The sequence below is a fragment of the Mesoplodon bidens genome (assembly GCF_964165515.1).
Source record: "Mesoplodon bidens genome assembly, chromosome: 15".
NCBI classification, from domain to species: domain Eukaryota; kingdom Metazoa; phylum Chordata; class Mammalia; order Artiodactyla; family Ziphiidae; genus Mesoplodon; species Mesoplodon bidens.
In genome coordinates this window covers 23,910,347-23,934,010 of record NC_138171.1, presented here as the reverse complement: position 1 = coordinate 23,934,010, position 23,664 = coordinate 23,910,347, and the positions used below count along the sequence as shown (strand labels likewise).

Sequence of the window (23,664 nt, the reverse complement as noted above, 5' to 3'; positions counted from 1 at the left end):
GTGGAGGGTTCAGAGAGCTTGTTTGTCAGATTTCTGGAAATGGAAGTTGACTTGTGCTTTGTGTGTATTTGTGATTTGATAGTTATTACAAGGCAGACTTGTTGGCAAGATGGTAGCCAGAAGTTTGCCTCTTTTTAGAATTACGTGCCTAGATTATAGTAGGTACTTCAAAATATTTATTGAATGACCAGTGTCCAGAGGCAGGTCAGTTTCCCAGCAAGAATCAGGCATACCACCCACTGAAAACCCTACAAGTAAAAGAAGCTATAAAACTTCTGAATGATGTGTTACCACCTGACGTAGACTTGGTATCCGTGGAAGGACTGACCATCTCATGGCCACACCTGAATCATGGGAAAGTCTCTTCCGTCTTTTCCTTTCTTCTCAGTCAGATAATCCCCTGACTTCTGATTGTCTGACTTTATGATCTCCCTACTGATTGAAAGGGTTGAAAGCCCTCATAACTCTTGAGAGTCTGTTAGTTTTTTGTTTTCTGGCCATGACACACAGCATGCAGGATCCTAGTTCCCTGACCAGGGATTGAACCCAGGCCCTTGGCAGAGTCCTAACCACTGGACCGCCAGGGAATTCCCAGAGAGTCTGTTAGTTTTAACAGTGCCTGCCTTGTCCTGGAATCCTACCAATTAGAAAAACTCTTAGGGGTTATATTCTCCATTCTTCCATCTAGTGTCTGAATCCCCTTTAATAGCAGTGCTAGTGGATACTTACTTACTGAGCACTTTCCCATGCCAGGTACCATGCTGAATGCTAGTCACGTTATTTCAGATAGCCTACACAACCACCTAGTGAGGAAACTGAGACTTAGAGAAGTCACTCAGGGTTACCTGGCTAAGAAGTGGTAGAGCAGGGATTAACCATTTCTTAGCATTTATGCTATGTCCACTTCTACAATATCCCTTCCAAGGGTTGCTTAGCTTCTGTTGTATTCCATCCATTGGAATGCCCATTTATTTTTAGATAGATCTAGTTATTAGAAAGTTATTCCTTAAGTTGAGCCAAAATCTATTACCTGAAACAAATCAGCCTTAGATTTGCTTGAAATACCTCACCAACATGGTTGCTTTCCTCTAGACATGATACACATCACTCATGAACCAGTGTGCAGAGTATCCTGATCCACAAACTAGGCAGCAACACTTGACTGTTACTTCCTGGACATCACAGAATTAGCTCTTCTAGTAGCCATAACACACTTCTAACTCATATTGAGCAAATAGTTCAGTTTTGTTTTGTTTTTTTTTAACACTTAACTACTATTAAATTCATCTTTCCCATATTCTTACAGTTGGCTTTTTGAACCAGAGTGTATGATTTGATATTCATAGCTGTTCTATTAACTGTGGTACTATAGATCACTGTTCTTAGGCATCTTAATAGTCCAGTAGCTGAAATGTGATTCATTCAAGCAATGCTGAGTTCTTACTGTCTGCCAGGCATGATGCTGGGCGTTGAGGATACAGCAGAGAGCAAAGTAGACATGGTTCTCCTGATGGAGCTTCAAGTCTTGGGGGAAGATAGGTATTAAATAAATTCATACATAAATGAGTAACTGATGATGGAAGTTCTATGAAGAAAAAGAACTGGGTGATAGGAGAAGAAGAACAAAGGGGGACCGTTTTGAGCGTATGGTCTGGGAAGGCATCTATGAGGAAGTGTCATTTAAGCCATGAGTGACGGTGGGGTGGTAAGAGCAGTCCAAGCAGAAGGAAAGCATGAGTCAAGGCCTTAAGGAATGGAGGTGTGTGGTGTCCTTCAGGACCTGAAAGGCGGCCAGTGCAGCCAGAGTGTAGCGAGTGAGGGGAGAGTGCACAAGACGATATTGGAAAGGGGTGAAACACTAGAGGCCTTCCCGCTAAATGTGGATAACTACGACTTACAAACATTTTAGAGGAAAGGTGATGAAGATGATGATAGCTATTGGCTACTGAATGCTTTCTGGGTGCTCAGCACCACTTAAAGTGCTTTACACGACTTACTTCACTCGTGAGAACAACCCTAGGAGGACCCTGTTGTTATCCTCATTTTTAAAAAACTTTCTTTAAATTTTATTATTATTTTTTACACAGGATTTATTTATTTATTTAGGCCACGCTGTGCAGCTTGCAGGATCTTAGTTCCCGGACCAGGGACCAAACCTGCGCCCTCAGCAGTGAAAACGCAGTGTTCTAACCACTGGACAGCCAGGGAATTCCCTGTCCCCGTTTTTATAGATGAGGAAACTGAGGCACAGAGATGCGGTAGAAATGAACTGAGGTCACACTAGTAGTACTGGGGTAAAGACTGTAACCTAGGCAGCCTGGCTCCAGTGCCCTTCACCACCATCCTGAGATCCTAATAGAGGGGCTGGATTCATCTAGGAGATCAGGGAAGGTGTCGGTCAGTGATGGACCTCTGGGAGGACCGGGATGCCCCATCCTAACGCTCTTGTATCGCATAGGAGACAGGCTCAGCCTGGCTTTTTGGGAGGCTAATCCTGTCACCCTGAGCAGGGGAGGGGGGACAGCAGAGAGCGAGTCTGCCACCTCAGTTTGCTGTTACAACCACCAACCATGATGTGCTTGCTTTAAAATAACAGATATTTGTAGCTTATATGAAGGACAGTTGCGCTTTAGAAAACACTTTTCAATGTATTATATCATTTGATTTTTTTTTAATAAATCTCATTTGATCCTCATAAACTTTGGCGAGATGGGCAAGGCAGGATGATTAGCCTCACCTCGCAGATGAGGAAGCAGGCTTGTCACGTGAGGCACCAAGGTCACGCAGCTGGTGAGCAGTAGGCTTCTTGCCCTAACCCGGTTCTCCTGCCTCCTCCTCACCCCCTCGGCTCTAACGGCGCTTCCTTCGTACGACCAGGAGAGAGAGCGCTCCTGGCACCAGCAGGAACTGGATAAGGCTCTGGAGAGCCTGGAGAGGGAGAAAATGGAGCTGGAAACGAGGCTGAGGGAACAGCAGGCAGAAACGGAGGCCATGCGGACACAGAGGGCAGAAGAACAGGCCGAGGCCGAGAGCGCCCTGTGCCAGGTGGGCAGCTGGGAGGACTGGACTGCACGTCCACCCTGTGATCCCCCTACCTTGGGCCACTTCCTTTCCCACTCCCGAGGGTGGTGCTGCAGGGGCTTCCAGAAGAGAATGTAGCTTCCCACTCTGCTCCCCATGAGCAAGTGATCGGTACTGTTAGCTGCACGGCCGGCAGCATGTCCTACTTCCTGAGGGAGGGCTGTCGTTTACCACATCCTGTCAGCTTGCAAACCAGCAACAATCTTCGTACTTCCTGGCTCTCAGTCAGTGGGTCCAGACCTTCCTTCGCCCTCAGCCCCCACCCCATTTGCTAGAAGAGCCCTAGAGCAGCTGGCGTGTGCTTGTGGCCTAGTGGGTGAGCATGGTGACCCCTAACCCAACATGCCCTCGCCCTCCTGCCCCTCCACAGATGCAGCTTGAAACAGAGAAGGAGAGGGTGTCCCTCCTGGAGACACTGCTGCAGACCCAGAAAGAGCTGGCAGATGCCAGCCAACAACTGGAGCGGCTGAGGCAGGACATGAAGGTTCAGAAGTTAAAGGAGCAGGTACGGAGGGTGGTTCTGGGCAAGGAAGAAGAGGCAGCGTTGATTTATTCATTCACATTCACCTGCTCTTTGGCACTTCTTTGCACCGGGCCCTGCCTAGGTGCCGACATTTGACCAACAGAAAGGTGTGGCACAACGGTGAACATGACAGTCACGGAGTTCTAGTGGCAGAGCAGACACAAAACAAGTGAGATAATTACCGGTTGTGATAAGGGCTGTAAAGGAAATAAATAGGACGATGTCATTGAGAGTGATTCAAAGGAGGCCTCTGGACAAGGTGGTCATGGAGGGCCTCACTGAGAAGATGACATTTGAGCTGAGCCATTAAGGTTGAAGAGCCAGACCCGTAGAACAATAAGGATGAGCCTTGAAAGCATTACGCTAAGTGACAGAAGCCAGTTACAAGAAGCCACACAGTGTATGATTCCACTTGTAGGAAATATCCAGAACAGGCAAATCTACACAGACAGAAAGTAGACGAGGAGTTGGGAGTGAGGATGGGGGACGGGGAGGGTACAGAATTTCTTTCTGGAGGTGATGAAAATGGTAAAAAAAATGATCACGGTGATAGTTGCACAACTCTGTGACTATACTAAAACCGTTGAATTGTGTGCTTTCAATGAGTCAATTGTAGGGTATGTGAACTGAATCTCAATAAAACCATTAAAAGGAAAAGAAAAGAAGCCAGCCGTTTGAAGAACAGTTTAGGCAGAGGAAATAGCTATCATAAGGGCCTGGGCCAGGCAGAAAGGGCCTGGGACAGTTCAGGACATACAGGAGGCAGCATGATAAGCTTGGGGGCAGGAGCCCTTTGTCAGCCGTGGTAGGACCTTGGACTTTGTTCTAAGGGCAGTGGGAACATGTTGGATGGTATTTAAAAAGCAGAGTGGGACATGAGTTATTACATATAAATTTTAAAAATACTTTAGCTGCTGAGGGGAGAATTTCGTGTGTGTTTGTGTTTGCCTGCTTACACGTGGGCGTGGTGGCATGAAGTGGAAGTAGGGACACCCAGCAGGAGGCTGCTGCAGTGGTCTGGGTAAGGGACCCTGACCGAGAAAGCCTGGGTGAGCAATGCACTTGGTGAGGGAGGAGAGGGAATAGGAGGTGAGGACTTGAGATGACAGGGTATCATGGAAACAACGTGGATAGCTGGACCCTGCCTCAGCTTTTGGCAACCCAACCAAAAAACCAGTATTTATACAACACGGATTTCTGTAACATGGATTTCAAGACCAAGGAAGCTTTCTTCTGCTCCCTGCTGTCTTCTCCCTTCTCAGGAGACCACTGGGATGCTGCAGACCCAGCTCCAGGAGGCTCAGCGGGCGCTGGAACAGGCAGCCCAGCAGCACAGAGACAGCCTCGCTGCCCTCCAGGAAGAGGGCGGCAGCCTGCTGCGGGATAAGATAGACCTGCAGAAGCAGGTCCCTGCTCCTCTCTCCCAGCCCAGCATCCTTCCCCAGCACAGGCTCTCCCACTCCCTCTGGCAGGACGGGGGAACCTTGGCTGCCTGAGCCTGGGAGGGGGAGGGGAAGCCCCAGTACTGAGTGGAAAAGTGAAGGGTGCTCAGAGCTGCACATGTGCCTCCCAGATCCCTGGGGTAGTTAGTAACCTCTCTCAGTGGGGACCACAGACCTCATATTTTCTTGGCAGCCCCACAGATCCAGCCTCCCCATAGATCCAGTATTTTTATACCAGATTGCTTTTCCTTCTCAAAATCCTATATCAGATGATGTTCGGGTTGTTTATTTAAAAAAAAATACAATCACTTGCTTATCACTTGGCCTTTGGACAGAGTTACATTCAGCCAAGGTTTTCATTTGTGCCTGCCTCTATACAGTATATGTGAGGCTGGGGAGACAGGGGACTAGGCTGAGTGGTACTGGCAGAGGGAGGTGGATAAGAACAGCATGTAAGGGTTGGCAGGACCTCCAGAGCTTTGAAAATGGGCTGGTGACTGTTAAACCTTGAAGGACCCTAAAGCCCTAGGTGAGAAGCATCCTCCCACCAACCTTCCTGCCCTTGGTCCTCATGCCCTTGACTTTCCAGGTGGAGGACTTGAAGTCTCAGCTGGTTTCCAAGGAAGACTCCCAGAGGTTGGTGGACCAGGAGGTTCAGGAGAAGCTGAGAGAGGCCCAGGAGTGTAGCCAAATTCAGAAGGAGCTGGAGAGAGAGAAAGCCAGGTAGGCTAGACAGGCCATGGAGTTGGCTTTTGCCTGTCTGGGTCCAGGGGTCACTGTGAGGTTGACAGTTTGCTCAGGGCACCTAACCTCTCACGTCTCCAGCTCTGGGCTGTACAGGTAGCTGTGTGGAGAGGGCACGGTCCTTGTCTCCAAAGCTTCATTTAGCATATATTTAGAGAACACGTAGCACGCACCAGACGCTATACCAGGGGTTGGGGATATATTAAGACAATAGAGTCTCTGCCTCAGTAGAATTTATAGTTTTGTGGGGAAGATGTTAATCAAATAACCTCCAAAGGAAAGTATTGCAGATTATGTTACCTGGAGTCTGAGGAGGGAGAAATCCTTTTGTTGATGAAACTAGAGGCAGGAAGACAAGGTAGGAGACTGGTACAATTGTCCAGATAAGAGAACCAAAGCTGAACCGAGGTAGGGTCGTAGGGAAGGGGAGGGGGGAAGGGGTTTAAGGGATGTTAGGGGAGTTGGAGTCAGTTATTTGTAGTCTTAGAGTGGACTCAGGTGGGATGAGGGGAGGATGCTGTGATGTGGTCAAGACTTCTAAGGGTGAATGGAGGTGCCATTCAGTGAGCTGGGGAACATAGTAGGGGTGACTGGTGGGAGGGGAGGTGCAGAGGAGATGGGAAGAATTGGACATGTTGAATTTGAGGTATTGTATAGATATTTCTGGAATTTGCCAGAGAAGAATAAACTGTGAAGTTGAAATGAAATATTATATGCATGAAGGACCTAGGAGCACTCAGTAGGTGCTCAGTATATGGAGGCTTTTATTGTTATACTGGAATCATTATCATCACTGTTTCTGTGAATTAGCAATCCTGTGTTAGAGCAGTCAGATGAGAAGGTAGTTCTTCATTACCTGAGAGAATGACCCAGCCCTCTGAACCCTCTCTTTTTAGCCTGACTCTGTCGCTGGCGGTAAAGGAGCAGAGACTCCTTGTTTTACAAGAGGCTGACTCTGTTCGACAGCAAGAGCTGAGCTCCTTGCGCCAGGACATGCAGGAGGCCCAGGCAGGGCAGAAAGAGCTCAGCGCCCAGGTATTTCCCACCCCACTAAGAGCCCTCTTCCTTGGTGGAAACCTGCTTCTGGAGTCGGCAGGTGATTGCTCAGTCACAATGAGACCTTAGCAGCCCCGGCAGGAGGGGGAAGCCAGGACCAGGCTGCGTGGGGCTTGGGAACCTGACCCAGAGTTGAGAACGGACCCTGTGGGGAACCTGATGGCCCAGAACACAGTGCCCAGAGGGGCAGAGCTCACACAGGCCTGGTTCAAGCCCAGCCGCTGCCAAGTGTGCCTGGTCTGCCTGGCAAGACACAGCAGGGGGAACAAGTATTACTCCAGATGGGGTCAGCGGCAGCCTCTTGCTTCCAGGGACTCGGTCTGCTCACAGCAGGACCCCAGACCTTGTGCACAGAGGAAGGATGGAACCGGGAGGAGAATAATGAGGGAGTAAGAGCTAGACGTAGACTGCGGCAGATGAGGACCCAGGTCTGCTTGTCAGACGGTCCTGGGTGTGACTCCCAGCTCTACTGCTTCCTGGCTGTGCGAACATCACTTTATTCAACCATAAAACAAGGATGATAATTCTTAATCATTATAGGAATGTATAAAGTGTCAGGAACATAGTAAGCATTCAATAAATGGTAGCCATTATTATCGTGACTGGTCTTTTTAGGCTCAGTGTCAGCGTTTCAGGCCGATTTCTAATCATAGCAGGGAGCTGGCATAGTTGCCATGGGGACCAGGGCCAAAGCCCATTTGCATAGCCCAGGCCCATGTGTCAGGAGTCCGTAGGTGGGCATGTAGGTTAGGCCTAGGGTTCCACTCATTCCGGAGCCCTCCCTTCCTGCTGGAGAGGAAGGGCAATCCTCCCAGCCCCAGTCAAGGTTTGCACAGGGATTGAGTGGGGTCAGGCCTGGGAGGGTCTGGGGAGAGGGTATCCATTCCCTGCTCAGAGTGACCATACTTCCTCTCTGGCAGGTGGAATTACTGAAGCAGGAGGTGAAGGAAAAGGAGGCTGACTTTCTGGCCCAGGAAGCACAGCTGCTGGAGGAGCTAGAGGCAGCTCGAGTAACAGAACAGCAGCTACGAGCTTCCTTGTGGGCCCAGGAAACCAAGGCAGCCCAACTACAGCTGCGACTGCACAGCACGGAGGGCCAGCTGGAGGCCCTGGCAGTGGGACAGCAGCCTGGGCACCAGGCCCAGGTCCAGCTGGCCAGCCTCTGTTCTGTCTTGCAGCAGGCCCTGGGGTTTCCTTATGAGAGCGGGCTTGAGCTGAGTGGTGGGGGAGACTCGGCTTCCTCCCTCTGGGGCCCTGAGCCAGGTGAGGCAGCCACCCAGGAACTCAGTCCTTTGGTCAAAGCCAAAGCTCCCAGGGGAGAAGGGAAGGGAATGCAGTTCCTTAGATACTCATCAAGGCCAAGGCCACAGACTCTGGGATTAATTCAATCAGAGTTTGAACCCCAGCTCGGCCATTTGCTAGATGTGTGTCCTTGGGCAAGTCACCTCTCCTCTTTGAATTTGATTTTCTCAACTATAAAATGAGGGTGTTAAAAGTACTTACCGGGGGCTTCCCTGGTGGCGCAGTGGTTCAGAGTCCGCCTGCCGATGCAGGGGACACGGGTTCGTGCCCTGGTCTGGGAAGATCCCACATGCCGTGGAGCGGCTGGGCCCATGAGCCATGGCCACTGAGCCTGCGTGTCCGGAGCCTGTGCTCCGCAACAGGAGAGCCACAACAGTGAGAGGCCCGCGTACCGCAAAAAAAAAAAAAAAAAAAAAAGTACTTACCGGCACTTCCCTGGTGGCGCAGTAGTTAAGAATCCGCCTGTCAATGCTGGGGACACGGGTTCGATCCCTGGTCCAGGAAGATCCCACATGCTGCGGAGCAACTAAGCCCGTGTACCACAACTACTGAGCCCATGTGCCACAACTACTGAAGCCCATGTGCCTAGAGCCCGTGCTCCGCAACAAGAGAAGCCACCGCAATGCGAAGCCCGCACACCGCAACGAAGAGCAACCCCCTCCATCCGCAACTAGAGAAAGCCCGAGCACAGCAACGAAGACCCAACGCAGCCAAAAATAAATAAATTTTTTTAGAAAAAGTACTTACCTCTTGGGTTTTGGGGTTTTTTTTTGTTTTTTGTGTGTGTTTTTTTTGCGGTACGCGGGCCTCTCACTGCTGCCGCCTCTCCCGCTGCGGAGCACAGGCTCCGGACGCGCAGGCCCAGCAGCCACGGCCCACGGGCCCAGCCGCTCTGCGGCATGCGGGGTCCCCCCAACCCATGTCCCCTGCATCGGCAAGCGGACTCTCAACCACTGCGCCACCAGGGAAGCCCCCTCTTGGGATTTTTTTAAGGAGTTAATGAGATGACAAGTAAAATGTTCACACAGTTCCTGGCACTGATTAAATGCCTAACAAATGATAGTATTTTCTAGTGCACATCACAGTACCTGGCACGTAGGTACGCAGACAGGGCATGATGAACAAACTACTGAGAAGGGGTTCTTTGAGGAGAAGAGGGATGGGTGGGAAAGCCAAGGCCAGGTCTGGGAGGTATGGCTGTTTCTTTTCATAGTGCAGCCAGGTCAGGAGGTGTTTCCTCATTTTTTCAGACCAGAATGGAGCTAGGATCCTCTTTAAGAGATGGCCCCTCCAGACGGCTCTCTCAGCTGAGGCGGTGGCGTCTGCCCTCCAGAAGCTTCACCAAGACCTGTGGAAAACGCAGCGGGCCCGGGTATGTGTCTCTCTTCTTCCTCAGGCTCTTCACCTACACCGAAAAAGACTTGTGAAGCACTTTGACCTGTTTTATTTCTGATGTAAAGTTGGGATGAGTTCCACCTCTATCACTTACTACCCGGCAACTGTGAATAAAGCATTTGGCTTCCTGGGCCTTGTTTTCACTAGTAAAGTAGGGCAAATCGTGCCTGCCTCACAGGGCTGTGAGGAACAAATGAGTGAGGGACTCGAGTGAGCCCTGTAAACCGTGATACTCTATAGATCTGTGATCCTGTTTTGCACCATTTTCCTCTCAGCCATGAATTGTTCTTGGTGCCAAACCTCCAAGAAAAACCTGACAAATTGGGGATCACTGAGATTTGAGGTTGCCGTTTATAGGAACATTCTAGGCCTAAGACTGAACTAAATGTCCCCCAAATTCCACCTCCCAGTGAACCCATCAGTCAGTAAAAATTGAGTGTCACCTATATGCCAGCCACTCTGAGCTGGGGATACAAAAAGGAGAAAGACCTGCTCTCTGCCCTCAAGAAGGCTTGTGACAGGGGTGAGCAACCAGACTGCATCCTGAGATAAAGCAGAACTGATAGAAATTATTGGATCAATAACAGATGTACATGATAATAATAGGAGGAAGGGACAGTTGGGAGGGTCAGAAGGAGGGAAGCAGTGACCTTTGAGCTAAGCTTTGAAGTAGGAGTTTGGGGAGAGGAGAGGTGACCCCGGGCTAAGACTTCAGCAGGAGTTCTGTTTCAAAGACACGAGGCAGAAGGGGAACCCTAGGCTCCAGCCGGTTGGAGCAGAGCCTGTCATCCCTTCCAGGAGCCAAATGCACATGAGTTCAGAGGTAAATAACCCAGCAATCTGAGAGTGGGTCCGTGATGGCAGACCCTGACAGAGGCTGAGGGAAGAGAGGGATCGGGCCCTGAACTGGGGTGGCTTTTTGGAAGATGAGGAACTTGAGTTCCACACCCTTTCTTTCCCAGGATGATCTGAAGGATCAGGCCCGGAAGCTGGAACAGCGTCTCACTGATACAGAGGCTGAGAAGAACCAGATCCACACAGAGTTGCAGGCTCTGCAGAGACAGCTCTCCCAGAACCAGGAAGGTGAGAAGCTTAAGGCAGGGGTGGGTTTGGGGGAGAAGAAAGAGGAAAGGCAGGAAGCCCAGAGGGGAGGGATCAGGCCTGGGAGCCACTCCTTACTGCTTGCCCACAGCTGTGAGATTTACCTAGAGGCGTCTCCAAAGGGGCGATGACCCCCGTCAACTATTTTTTGTACTTCGCTTGGCCTTTGAGAGCTGTCCTGGAAGAAGGGATTAGGAGGAGCAGATTTGGTGAACTGAGGGACGTTGCTAGCTAAGCTTCTGTTTTTTCTGTGAAGATTTAAAAACTGGCAACCTAAGGTCAGGTCTATAAGAACACTGTAAAATTCTATGTCTTTCATCATTTATCAGTGTTACTTCTTTTGTTATCTCAAACTATGTTCTCAAATGATTAACCTTTGACAGCAGAAGGATTATGGGCTTGTTTGGGAGATAGGAAGAGGGGGGAATCTGGGGAGAAGCTATCTGTGCCACAGCCAAGGGCTAGGAAGGGTGGTGACTACTAGGAAAGGAAAGGAGAGGGGAGGGTCTTGCGACTCAAGGCTCAACTGTAGAAGGGAAGAAGACAACGTGGGGAGTGGGTCTGGGTCTTAAAAGTATCCCAAACGGCTCCCTGAGAGCCACACACATACAGTTGGGTTCCGGTGCATTTTGCAGAAATGGAGGGTACCCAGCAGAGCAACCCTGGTCTCTAGGAACCTCTGCAAAATCATAGACTTAGGGACTGGAAAGGACCTCCAACATCATCTAGCTCAACCCTGTCTGGAATCCAAGGTTGAGAATCTGTGTGATCGGGATGGGAAGTGTTGGCATGATTGTCAGGCACTGCTGGAGCTGGGCAGCAGATTCAGACACGAGTCTGGAAGCAGCAGGGAGCCTAGACAGACAGGAGCAGCTGGCAGACGGGTGATGCCTCTATGAAACTGGATGTAATTCTCTCCTTCTTGGCCTTTTCCTCCTTTGATTCTATTCCCCATCTTCCATCTGCCTCTACATCCCTCTTTTCCTCCAATCATGGTTCTTCCTCCACTACCTCTCTTCCCAAAGAGAAATCCAAGTGGGAAGGAAAACAGAACTCCCTAGAATCTGAGCTGAGGGAGCTGCGTGAAACTGTGACATCCTTCCAGAGTCGCCTACGGCAAGCAGAGCTCCAGGGAATAGAAGCCCAGGTAAGGTGTTTCTGGTTTGGGGGAGGGGTTGCTTCAGGAGTAGTCCCTCAGGGCCCAGGATCGAGCCCATCCTGGCCCACGGTCATATCCCATCCATCTGTAGTGCCCAGCTTCCTTCAGCAGTGTCTCTGTTTCTCTGGCTCTCCCCATATCCCTGAGGGCCATTATTGAGGCCCTAGTGAATCCGCCTTTAATTACTTTTTCTGAATTGAGGTTGAGATTTTTGTCCCTTTCCCTGAAGGGCTAGAGTCTGGGATGACTCATTTGCACCAGGTTTTCCCCTCTGAGCACAGCAGAGCCCGGGGGTGTGGTAGGGATGTTCTCTTACAGTATCAGCCTAAGTGGAACACCCAGTTCCTTTTGCCCAAATCCTTGACAATGCTGGTGCCACAGAGGAAGGAAAGGAAGGGCCTGTGTTGGAGTGACAGTTTCAGGGAAGTATAGTTTAAGGTGGTTTTGCATCTTGTTTTCCAGAATGAGCGAGAGTTACTGCAGGCAGCCAAGGAGAACCTGACTGCCCAGGTGGAACATCTCCAAGCATCTGTGGCAGAAGCCAGGGCTCAGGCAAGCGCTGCCGGGGTCCTGGAGGAAGACCTGAGAACTGTGCGCTCAGCACTGAAACTGAAAAACGAGGAGGTGGAGAGTGAGCGCGAGCGAGCCCAGGCCCTGCAGGAGCAAGGCAAGCTGAAGGTGGCCCAGGGGAAGGCTTTGCAGGAGAATCTGGCTCGCCTGGCTCAGACCCTATCTGAAAGAGAAGAGGAGGTGGAGACTCTGCAGGGAAAAATCCAGGCGCTGGAGAAGCAACGGGAAATGCAAAAGTCTGCTTTGGAAGTGCTGTCTCTGGACCTGAAGAAGAGGACCCAAGAGTTGGATCTGCAGCGAGAACAGATCCGGGAGCTGGAGGAGTGTAGGTCTGCTCTAGAGCACCTCCCCGCGGCCATCCAGGAGCAAGAGCAGAAGCTGACTCTGCAGAGGGAGCAGATCCAGGAGCTTGAGAAGGACCAGGAGGCGCAGAGCAACATCTTGGAGCAGCAGCTTCTGGAACTTGAGAAGAAGACCCAAGTGATTGAGTCCCAGAAAGGACAGATTGGGGACCTGAAGAAGCAGCTGGTTACAATGGAACGCCTGGCCCTGGAACTAGAGGAAAACCATCACAAAGTGGAATGCCAGCAGAAGGCGATCGAGGAGCTGGAGGGCCAGAGGGAAATGCAGAGGGTGGCTCTGACCCACCTTACGCTGGACCTGGAGGAAAGGAGCCGGGAACTGCAGGTGCAGGGCAGCCAGATCCAGGAGCTGGAGAGCCAGAGCACCCTCCTGGCAAGAGAGCTCCAGGAGAAGGACCAGGAGGTGATGTCCCAGCAAGACCAGATCAAGGAGCTGCAGAGGCAGAAAGAGCATCTGACTCAGGACCTGGAGAGGAGGGAGCAGGAGATGGTGCTGCTGAAGGAAAGGATTCAGGTCCTGGAAGATCAGAGGACCCTGCAGACCAAGATCCTGGAGGAGAACCTGGAGCAGATCAAGCTGTCCTTGAGAGAACGAGGCCGGGAGCTGGCCTCTCAGAGGCAGCTGATGCAGGAGCGGGCAGAGGAAGGGAAGGGCCAGAGTAAAGCTCAGCGAGGGAGCCTGGAGCACATGAAGCTGATCCTGCGTGATAAGGAGAAGGAGTTGGAATGCCAGCAGGAGTGTATCCAGGAGCTTCAGGAGCACAAGGACCAGCTGGAGCAGCAGCTCCAGGGCCTACACAGGAAGGTGGGTGAGACCAGCCTACTCCTGACCCAGCGGGAGCAGGAGATAGTGGTCCTGCAGCAGCACCTGCAGGAAGCCAGGGAGCAGGGGGAGCTGAAAGAGCAGGCACTTCAGGGTCGGCTGGACGAGGCCCAGAGGGCCCTGGCCCAGAGTGCCCGGGAGCTCGAGGCCCTGCAGCACCAGCAGCAGCAGGCCCAGGGCCAGGAGGAGAACGTGAAGGAACAGGCAGGCTCCCTGCAGCAAGCTCTGGAGCAGGCCCACGCCACACTGCAGGAGTGCCAGGCTGAGCTGGAGGACCACAAGGAACACACGCGGAGGCTCCAGGAAGAGCTGGCAGTGGAGGGACAGCGGGTCCAGGCCCTGGAGGAGGTGCTGGGTGACCTAAGGGCTGAGTCTCGGGAACAGGAGAAGGCTCTGCTGGCCCTCCAGCAACAGTGCGCCGCGCGGGCCCAGGAGCATGAGGCGGAGGCCAGGACCCTGCGGGACAGCTGGCTGCGGGCAGAGGTGATGCTCCAGGAACGGGACCGGGAGCTGGAGGCCCTACGGGCAGATGGCCAGTCCTCCCAGTGTCGGGAGGAGGCTGCCTGGGGCCAGGCTGAGGCTCTGCAGGAGGCCCTCGGCAAGGCTCAGGCCGCCCTGCAGGAGAAAGAGCAGCATCTCCTTGGGCAGGTGGAGCTGAGCCGCAGCCTGGAGGCCAGCACGGCCACCTTGCAGGCTGCCCTGGACTCCTGCCAGGCACAAGCCCGGCAGCTGGAGGAGGCCCTGAGGAAGCGGGAAGGTGAGATCGAGGACCAGGACCTCCGACACCAGGAGGCCATGCAGCAGCTCCAGGAGGCACTTGCCCAGAGGGATGAAGAGCTGAGACACCAGAGGAGGCAGGCACAGCTGCTGGAGAAGCCTCTGGCCCAGCAGGGCCTAGAGGATGCGACCCAAGAGAAGCAGGAGCCGAGGCACGAGAGAGAAGAGGAAGAGACGAGGGGCCTTCGTGAGAGCCTACGGGAGCTACGGTGGACTCTAGCCCAAAAGGAAGAGGAGATCCTGGAGCTGAGGGAGGCCCAGCCAAGGAAGGGTCTGGAGGACTCGCCTCCCAGCCACAGAGCCTCCCCAGGGGAGGAGCCGTCTTCCACACTTGATTCCTCAGGGCCTAGGCTGCAGCGGGAGCTGGAGCGACTACAGGTGGCCCTGAGGCAGACGGAGGCCAGGGAGATAGAGTGGAGGGAGAAGGCCCAGGACCTGGCGCTGTCCCTGGCCCAGAGCAAGGCCAGCGTCAGCAGTCTGCAGGAGGTAGCCCTGTTCCTGCAAGCCTCTGTCCTGGAGCGGGACTCGGAACAGCAGAGGCTGCAGGTGAGTCACCCCGTGGGTGGGAAGGGCTGGGGCAGAGCCCGGTCTGCCTGGGCTCCGGGGCTGTCTGCACCTCAGGGTGTGAGAAAACTGAGGTCACGAGCACCTCAACAGAGTGGAATCCAGGTTACTGTGCTAGTGCGGTGGGGGAAGATGTGGCATCCACAGTCCCCGCTCTCCTAGAGCTGACGGTCTAGTGGAAAAGCAGTTATAATGCAGTGCCTACTTAGGGTTGGTGCCTGACACGTGAAGTTTCGTGTGCTCTGAGCATACCGGAGGGACCACCCCACCTTTCCTGGTAGACGTGGTGTTTAAGATTAGATCTGAAGGGACCAGTAAGGAAAGAGCCAAGCACACGTTGGGGGAGGGAGAGGAAGAAGGAGGAGGGAGAGCGTGGAGTATCTGTGAAGGAGTTCAGGCTGCCTGGGACAGAGAAGAGGCTCTGGCAAGAGAAGAGAGGACAGCAGGGGGCCATCATTTAGGGCTTGTCAGCATGTTAAGGACCTCGGTGACCAGTGCGAAGTGGATGAAGGGTTTGGGGCAGGGGAGCGACACGATCAGATATATAGTTCAGAAAGATGGCTCAGGCTGCCGGGGGAGCAACTGTAGACCTGGGGAGACTGACCAGGAGGCTATAATGGGAGTCGGTAGACAGGTGGTGACCTGAGATAGGAAGTGTGGATGGAGACACGTGGGTGGGCCTAGAGGTTCACAGGATTTCCAGCAGGTGATTGCCCAAGAGGTGAAGGGAGTAAAGACAAGACAGAAATCAAGGGCAGCGCCCAGGTTTCTGCTCATTGGGATAAAGGCAGGTTTGGGGAAGTGGGGTGGAATAGGGAGTTCAGTTTGGAAACGGAGCGAGGTACCTGTGGGGCCAAGCAAGCGCACACGTCAGCGGGCAGATCTGCTAACGTGATCCGAAGTTAAGCGTGAGGTTGAGGCTAGGGGCAGAGCCTCTGGAGTTGTCAGCAGTCAGGAGGAGTGGGCTCCTCTAGGTGGGATGTTGAGTGACAGAGGAAGTGACCTTAGGGTCTAACCTTTAGCCTCAGGTCACGGCCACGTCTCAGTCATCTTTGTACCCTGCACTGAGCGCAAGGTCTGCAGAGTGGGCAATCAGGAAAGCTGGGCTGGCTACTGGACGTAGTATTATCTCTTTTGCCAAGAGGAACCCAGCCCCTTTTTCCTGGCAAGTTGACTATATCCTGGTCCCTTGACCTGAGGTGAGCCCTAGAGAACCCCCTCCCTCAATTCAGACACATGATCCTGCAGGGACTTGCCTTCTGGGAGCCCCAAAAGCTCTGCTCTGGTGAAAAGGCAATATGCAGACAAGGGGTTACGTTTATGAGCTTTGGAGTCGAGTTCTTGGATTTGAAATACAGTTCTGCAGTTTATTAGCTGTGTGACCTGAAGTAAGTGCCTTTACTTCTCGGACTCTTGGTTTCCTCATTGATAAAATACAGAATGATAGTACCAGCCCCATAGAGCCATTTTGAGTCCAAAAAGCGATAATGTGAAAAAAGTGCACAGGAAAAAGGCATTCAGTACGTGGGACTCCTTTCCTGTTTCCAGTTCTGTTCTTACGGGCACAGAAAAAGTCAGATACGTAGGTGGGTGGGAAGGCACTTCCTGTCCATACTTTTGAGTTACTGAGCAGTAGTTACTCAGTAATGAAGCTCAGGTCAGGGTCCTCCCATTCCCAAAACACTCAAGGACACCTTTCAGAAACAGCCCTTCATCACAGTAGCCTCATTTTTTTAAAATCAAAGTATAGTTGATTCAGTTATATATATATAAGGAGATATATTCTTTTTCAGATTCTTTTCCCTTATAGGTTATTACAAGAGGTTGAATATAGTTTCCTGTGCTATGGAGTAGGTCCTTGTTGTTTATCTACTTTATATATAGTAGTGTGTGTATGTTAATCCCAAATTCCTAATTTATCCCTCCTCCCCCTTTTCCCTTTGGCAACCATAAGTTTGTTTTCTACATCCAGGAGTCTATTTCTGTTTGGTAAATAAATTCATTTTTTTTTTAGATTCCACATATAACTGATATCATATGATATTTGTCTTCGTCTGGCTTACTTCACTTAGTATGATAATCTCTAGGTCCATCCATGTTGCTGCAAATAGCATTATTTCATTCTTTTTTATGGCTGAGTAGCATTCCATTGTTATTTACCGCCTCTTCTTTATCCATTCATCTGTCAATGGACATGTATACAGTAGCATCACTTCTTACTTTAAGCATTTTACATGCCAGGAGCTGTTACTCTCACTTTCTTCTACAACAACCCTGAGAAGTAGGAATGGTTATTATCTTCATTTTATAGTTGAGGAACGGCAGTTAAGAGAGGTTAAGTAACCTGTCCAAGGTCATCCAGCTAGTAAAGGGCAGAACTAGGGTTAGACCTAAGCAGGCTGGCCTCGTACTACTAAGCTCCTTCTCTCTCCCAGACAGCCTCCACCCACACGTGTACCTTCCGTTCCTCATCTCTGTCTGTCCTCTTGACCTTTACCATTTATGAACCCTAGGGTGCCTAGAAAATATCTAGCACTAGTCTTCCCATTTATCTAAAGGGGTTTAATCCCCGAGGCTTAATCTACGCTTCATGGGGGTGGTGGTGGTGGTGGTGGTGGTGGTGGTGGTGGGTGTGTGTGTGTGTGCGTGTGCGTGTGTGTCCGCGCCTCCCAGCACGTGGGATCTTAATGCCCTGACCAGGGATCAAACCCACGCCCCCTGCATTGGGAGTGCAGAGTCTTAACCACTGGACCACCAGGGAAGTCCTCATTGTGGTCATTTTACAAATGAGGTAATTGGGGTTTGGAGAGAGCTCATACCTTGACCCAAGTCATATAGCCAATACGTGGTGACACAATACCCGGCTCTATGTGATTCCTGAGTCCACACTCTTTCCACAACACCTAGTGCTCCCAATTGTCGCTTAGCTTAGGGGAGATCTAAAACGGGAGTTCCCTGGTGGCCTAGTGGTTAGGGTCTCACTGCCGTGGCCCTGGTTCAATCCCTGCTTGGGGAACTAAGATCCCACAAGCCACGTGGCATGGCCAAAAAAATAAAAATTAAAATTAAGTAAATAAATTAAATGAGACAGGTTTTAGTCCTAGTCCACCACGTATCCTTGGGAAGATCCCTCTCTGCTCCTTTGTTTTATCCACCTGTAAAATGAAAGTTATCCACTAGAATAGCTCAGAGGTGCCAGGAAAAGTAAGACTATAACCTGATGAGAAAATTATTGAGGACGGAGGGTGGACTGGGTCTTGATATGAGGTCCTCATGGTGTGACTCACCCCAGGATGAGTTGGAGCTCAGCAGACAAGCTCTGGAGAAGGAGCGACTCCACAACCCAGGCCTGACCAGCCGAGCAGAACGGGGACCCAGAGGAGACCCCGGCGCCCAGCTGGGAGAGGTGAGCTGGGGGCCTGGTGGGAACAGATGGCCCAGGAGGGAGCACCTGTCCAAGGACTTGTCCCCTTCCCCTGGGAATTGGGTCCGTGAAGCCCAGACCTGCCAGGTTAGTCCTTTGCCTTCTGTCTGTTCCCCACCTGTCTGAGGGGCTGCCCGGGTGAGACTGACAGGTCTCTCCTTCAGGTCTCGGGGGCAAAGACTGAGCCGAGTCCTGAGGTGGAGGAAAAGCAGCTCTGGGAGCAGAGGCTTGAACACCTGCAGCAAGCGGTGGCGCGGCTGGAGGTTGACCGAAGCCGACTGCAGCACCACAATGCCCAGCTGCGGACCACCCTGGAGCAGGTGGGCGACTCATGTCCTCAGCTGCCTCCCCGGTCCGCTGGGCATGCATCTCCACTTCTCATGCAGCCCCCAGAGCAGGGGTTAGTAAACTGTAGCCCAGGGGCCAAATTCGGCCCACTGCCCGTTTCTGAAAATAAAGCTGTTTGGAGACACTGCAGTAGTTGTGACACAGATCGAATGGCCCACAGCACCTAAAATACTACAGAAAAGGTTTGCTGGCCCCACCTCCTCTGCAGCAGCAGCACTTTGCACTCAGGGCTGCCCCAGCAAGTGCTCTCCTCAGCGCAGTTCAGCTTCCCGTGGCTGCTGGCCCCTTACGCTCACACCGGCCTCCTCTCAAAGAAGGCGGCTCTGCTCAGACCCAGAGCCAAGCCCAGCCCTGACTGCTCACTCGCATCTTGGCAGGTGGAGCGAGAGCGGAGGAAACTGAAGAGGGATTCCCTGCGAGCATCGCGGGCGGGCCTCCTGGAGAGCGGGGACGCCACCGCACCGTCACCCACCCAGCAGGTTTGTCTATTTCATGGACTGCAGCCCCAGGAGAGCCCAAGCCCAGCCACTAGAAACAGCCCTCTGCAGTGCGTACCCCAGGCCCCCCTTGCAAGGGGAGGAGCCACTCCAGCCAGTCCGTAGGGCCCCTCCCGACCGGGCTCTGCCCCACCCAGCACTGTCCCTGACCCGGGAAGGAGGCCCAACATCAGTGGGTGGGGCTGGAGTCAGCCCTGCATTCTGAGGAACCCAGCCTTCACTGATACGCAGTCCACCTGCCCCCCAGACCAGTGCTTCAGGCTCCCAGGAGCAGGCCTCATGGGGCTTCTGGTCTCTCCCTGCATGTAGGTGTTGGGTGGTGCTTGCCAGACCTGGATGTTCCTAGGAGCTTGATAGCAGCTTCGTTGACCTCTTAGACTTCCTTGCCCTTTGCAGTACTGAATTTACAAGATATGGGTCCAGGGTATTTCCTGGGGCCAGAAGGATCTGGGGGAAGACACCACAAACCAGCACTCTTTTAGTTGAGTTATGCCCGCCAGTAGGCAGCCTTGGGGCCTGGCAAGTAGGGACTGTTTCTGGTGGCTGAGCACCTCCTAACCCTCCATCCCCCTTCCTTCAAGGAAAGCTTCCCAAGGGACAGGCCCCTTGTCTTACTTCCCCTCTGCATCCTTAGCTCACGGACCAGGGCTAGCACGAAGCAGGTGTGTGCTGAACTTTAAATGAGGAGGTACCTCAAAGAAGCCAGTCCCATACAAGCCTTTGGGACATTTGGCCTCAGGTCTCCATTGGGTTGGTTTGGGCCCTCTGGGGCTTCTCCTTGCCCCAGGGCCATGGTGCCCCAGAGAGTTCAATCTGAGTTCAGGCACTTCTGGCCCATAGCCCTTGCCCTGGTCCCCAGGATTGTGAGGAGGCCTGCACAAACCCTGGTGGAAGGCCTGTTCCAACAGGAACGGCATTTGTCTTCCACAGGATGGAAGAGGAGGACAGAAGGGCTCCTCAGATGCCAGGCACGTGGCTGAACTGCAGAAAGAGGTACGTTCTGGAAGGATCCGTTTTCTAAGCCCCTTTTCCCTCCCTTGCACTTAGGCAGCAAGGCTTTGGTGTCTGCTCTGTGCTTGGCCCTTCGTGCACCTCCAGCAGGGAGAGGGGAAATAGTTCCTGCCTAGAGAACTTCAGTCCTCGTGGGAGGCAAGCAGAGCCCCGTCTCAACTCCACCTCCCACACTGAGTGGACTTAACCTCCCACGTGCTTAGGGTGGGACTGGGGAAGAAAGCACACTCCAGGCCCCAGACCTCCTACTTAGGAAAGAAAAGGAAAAGGCAGAGGAGCAGATGAAGGTTCTAAGAGGACAGACTAAAGCAAGCAGAAGCATCCTGGCCTCCTCTGCCCTCACGTGCACCCAGCACACCAGGCAGAGTTGCCTGGCACCAGCGCCAGGATCCATACCCTAGAGCTCAGGTCAAGCTCAGGGAAACTGTATAAAGTGCCTTCTTGCCTCTTAGGCCTCCCCTAAAGGTTCACCCTGTCTTTCAAGGCCCAGGAGTAATTAGAACTGTGGAATTTTGATTTCTGAGCCTGTTTCAAAAATCAGTAGTCACTACTGGCAGGGCCTGACTATACAGCTAGACCTAAGCTATTACTTTGAATTCTCTTAAACTCATACAAAGCAATCGCTGAGACAGGGCCCGGACTAGGGGGAGGCAAGACAGGCGTCACTGTTGACCTGGAGCTCCTCCTTAAATTTTGCACCCTAGGAGCATCTGTTGCCCCACCCTAGTCCTGGATGTGCCCTGACCTCCCAATAACTTCACCTCCTGGGGCCCTCAGTATACTCACCTTGAGAAATTGATCAATCAGTGAGTGATTCTCAACCCTGGCTGCATGTTAGAACCACCTGGGGAGCTTTGAAAAAAATACTGATGCTCAGGCCTCACACCTGTCTAATTAAGTCAGAAGATTTCTTAAAACCTTCCAAAAGGGGCACGATGGAGCTTTCTGCAGGGATTAAAGCATTCTGTATCTTGATTGAGATAGTGGTTATATATGGGTATGTATGTTATGAAATTGGTCAAAATGTACTTAAAATCTGGGCATTTTATTACATGTAAACGTGTGAATAGTCTGGTTGGTTTTTTTTAAGCTCTCTCTCTGAGCCTCCTGTGCAGCCAGGGTTGACAATCACTGGATTTTCTGATTCCCAGCAGCCCTTCCCCCAAACGCCGTAAAGCCTCATCCTGAGATTCGTGGGTGAGGTGTTCATTCAAACGCTGGTCTGACAGGAGCCACGGGAGCCGAGCAGGAAGGGTTGGGGCAGCTTCGAGGCCCTCCACTGCTCTCACCCTCTTGGTTTTCCTGCCCCCCAGGTGGCCCTGCTGCGAGCCCAGCTGGCCCTGGAGCGGAAGCAGAGACAGGACTACATCGCCCGCTCAGTGCAGACGAGCCGTGAGCTGGCGGGCCTGCACCACAGCCTCTCTCACTCCCTCCTCGCCGTGGCCCAGGCCCCCGAGGCCACTGTCCTGGAGGCCGAGACCCGAAAGTTGGATGAGTCCCTGACTCAAAGCCTGACATCCCCTGGGCCGGTCCTGCTGTGCCCCAGCCCCAGCACTGCTCAAGGCGCCTCCAGGTAGCAGCTGCAGCGAGGGCAGGACACGGGCCAGCCTGGGAGCACACAGACAGACAGATGGCCATAGAGCGGGTCGTGGCCCCTCCACACAGCTGCTGTTTGCCAAAGAAAATTCTGACTCTGTTACCCAGCCTGGGAGCCCCAGGTCAGCTGGCATTCCCAGGGAAGAGGGAGGGAAAGCTGCAAGGCTGGGGGAAGGCCCTGACTCACATGGGAATGAGGCACATCACACTTGCTGCCGGCCTGCAGTCACCCAGAGAGCGCCTTGCCCTGGCCAAGGGGCGTCTGCCGCCTCTCGCCTAGAACTCATTATCCAGCACTTCACCCTCTCGGACACCTCCCCCTCCAGCAATAAACCCTGGGTCTTTGCATTTGTTCTCTGCTGCTGTCTCTGCCGTGTAGCTGGGCAACAGCCGTACATCAAGGGCATCTATTAAGGAAGAATTCACTGAAGATTCCTGTCAGGTGGCATGCATTTGTCATCTGCCTGCATTCTGATAGAAGGGCTACAGAAGATACACAAGACAAAGCCCCTGCCCACAGGAAGCTTGAGCCCAGTTGACAATAACAGGCAGATGAGTCAGAGACAGTTGTGTGTGCTGCCTAGAAGTGCTGTAGAAATTCCAGGGGCTGAGGCAGGAAGGCGTGAACTGGCCCTTGGTGGCTGGAGAGGAGTTGGGAGGGTTGCTAAGCATATTGGTGAGAAGACTGGTCGGCCTTAGCAGGGTGTTGCGCTGAGGGATGAGGAGGGAGGGAGAGGAGGGAGGGCCTTGGGATCTAGATTTGAACTCATGGATAATGAGGACCCATCATATGTTCTTGACTTAAAACATGTTCTGGGGACTTCGAAAACACTGAGTTGGCTTTTGGCTAAAGTCAGCCTCTTGAGTTCAGAAGTTCTATCTGGCTTCATTCCCCTTCTGCACTGGGTGAAAGGCCTCGGGTTGTCCCTTTCTGGGCATATCAGCTGCAACCAACTGTGGCCCCCTGTAGTCCAGCCATAGGTCAAGCCAGGAAGGAGGATGGAGTGTGGCAGGACTTGTCACTTACGGCCTGGCCCTGGTTTAGGCAGTGTACAGGCTTAAGACCTATTGTTGGCAACTTCCTCAAAGCCTAAGAGAGAACAGTTTTCTTTAAAGAAGCAGGCATGGGACTTCCCTGGAGGTCCAGTGGGTAAGACTCTGCAGTCCCAATGCTGGGGGCCCAGGTTCGATCCCTGGTCGGGGAACTAGATCCCCCATGCATGCCGCAACTAAGAAGTCTGCTGCAACTATGAGCCCACATGCTGCAACTATGAGCCCACATGCTGCAACTAAAAAAAAAAAAATCCTGCATGCTGCAACTAAGACCCAGGGCAGCCTAAATTAATTAATTAATTAAAAAAAAAATATATAGGGCTTCCCTGGTGGCACAGTGGATAAGAATCTGCCTGCCAATGCAGGGGACACAGGTTCAATCCCTGGTCCGGGAAGATCCCACATGCCGCAGAGCAGCTAAGCCCGTGCACCGCAACTACTGAGCCTGTGCTCTAGAGCCCGTCAGCCACAACTACTGAGCCCAAGAGCCACAACTACTGAAGCCTGCATGCCTAGAGCCCGTGCTCCGCAACAAGAGAAGCCACCGCAATGAGAAGCCCACGCACCACAACTAGACAAAGCCCGCGTGCAACAACGAAGACCCAACACAGCCAAAAAATAAATAAAAAATGATAATAAAAAATTTTTTAATAAAATAAAGAAGCAGGCATGACCTTCTTCCAGCCCTCCAACCGTAATCTGTGATTCCTCTTACCTAGGCATGGGGATGGAGCTAAGGCCGGCTAAGAATGTGGGAGTTTAGGAGCAGCACCACGGTCCCCCAGACCTACTTCCCTGGGGCTCAGGCCCCGTTACGTCCCGTCACACCACACAGA

At 52.5% G+C, this 23,664-nt stretch overlaps 1 protein-coding gene across 11 annotated transcripts in view; it reads left to right on the top strand.

Annotated features, from left to right (window-relative positions):
- CEP250 (centrosomal protein 250) overlaps window positions 1–23,046 on the top strand; it is a 49,500-nt gene extending 26,454 nt beyond the window's left edge. For all 11 annotated transcript variants that reach the window (XM_081257778.1, XM_081257779.1, XM_081257774.1 and 8 more), the window contains 15 exons: window positions 2,878–3,045; window positions 3,452–3,586; window positions 4,867–5,010; window positions 5,636–5,769; window positions 6,687–6,825; window positions 7,767–8,109; window positions 9,399–9,520; window positions 10,506–10,626; window positions 11,670–11,791; window positions 12,266–14,881; window positions 18,192–18,305; window positions 18,488–18,643; window positions 19,049–19,150; window positions 20,099–20,161; window positions 21,493–23,046. In XM_081257778.1, coding sequence (XP_081113904.1) covers window positions 2,878–3,045; window positions 3,452–3,586; window positions 4,867–5,010; window positions 5,636–5,769; window positions 6,687–6,825; window positions 7,767–8,109; window positions 9,399–9,520; window positions 10,506–10,626; window positions 11,670–11,791; window positions 12,266–14,881; window positions 18,192–18,305; window positions 18,488–18,643; window positions 19,049–19,150; window positions 20,099–20,161; window positions 21,493–21,756 — 4,743 coding nt within the window. In that variant the 3' untranslated portion in view covers window positions 21,757–23,046. The remainder of the gene's footprint in view (window positions 1–2,877; window positions 3,046–3,451; window positions 3,587–4,866; window positions 5,011–5,635; window positions 5,770–6,686; window positions 6,826–7,766; window positions 8,110–9,398; window positions 9,521–10,505; window positions 10,627–11,669; window positions 11,792–12,265; window positions 14,882–18,191; window positions 18,306–18,487; window positions 18,644–19,048; window positions 19,151–20,098; window positions 20,162–21,492) is intronic.
- The last annotated feature ends 618 nt before the right edge of the window (window positions 23,047–23,664 follow it).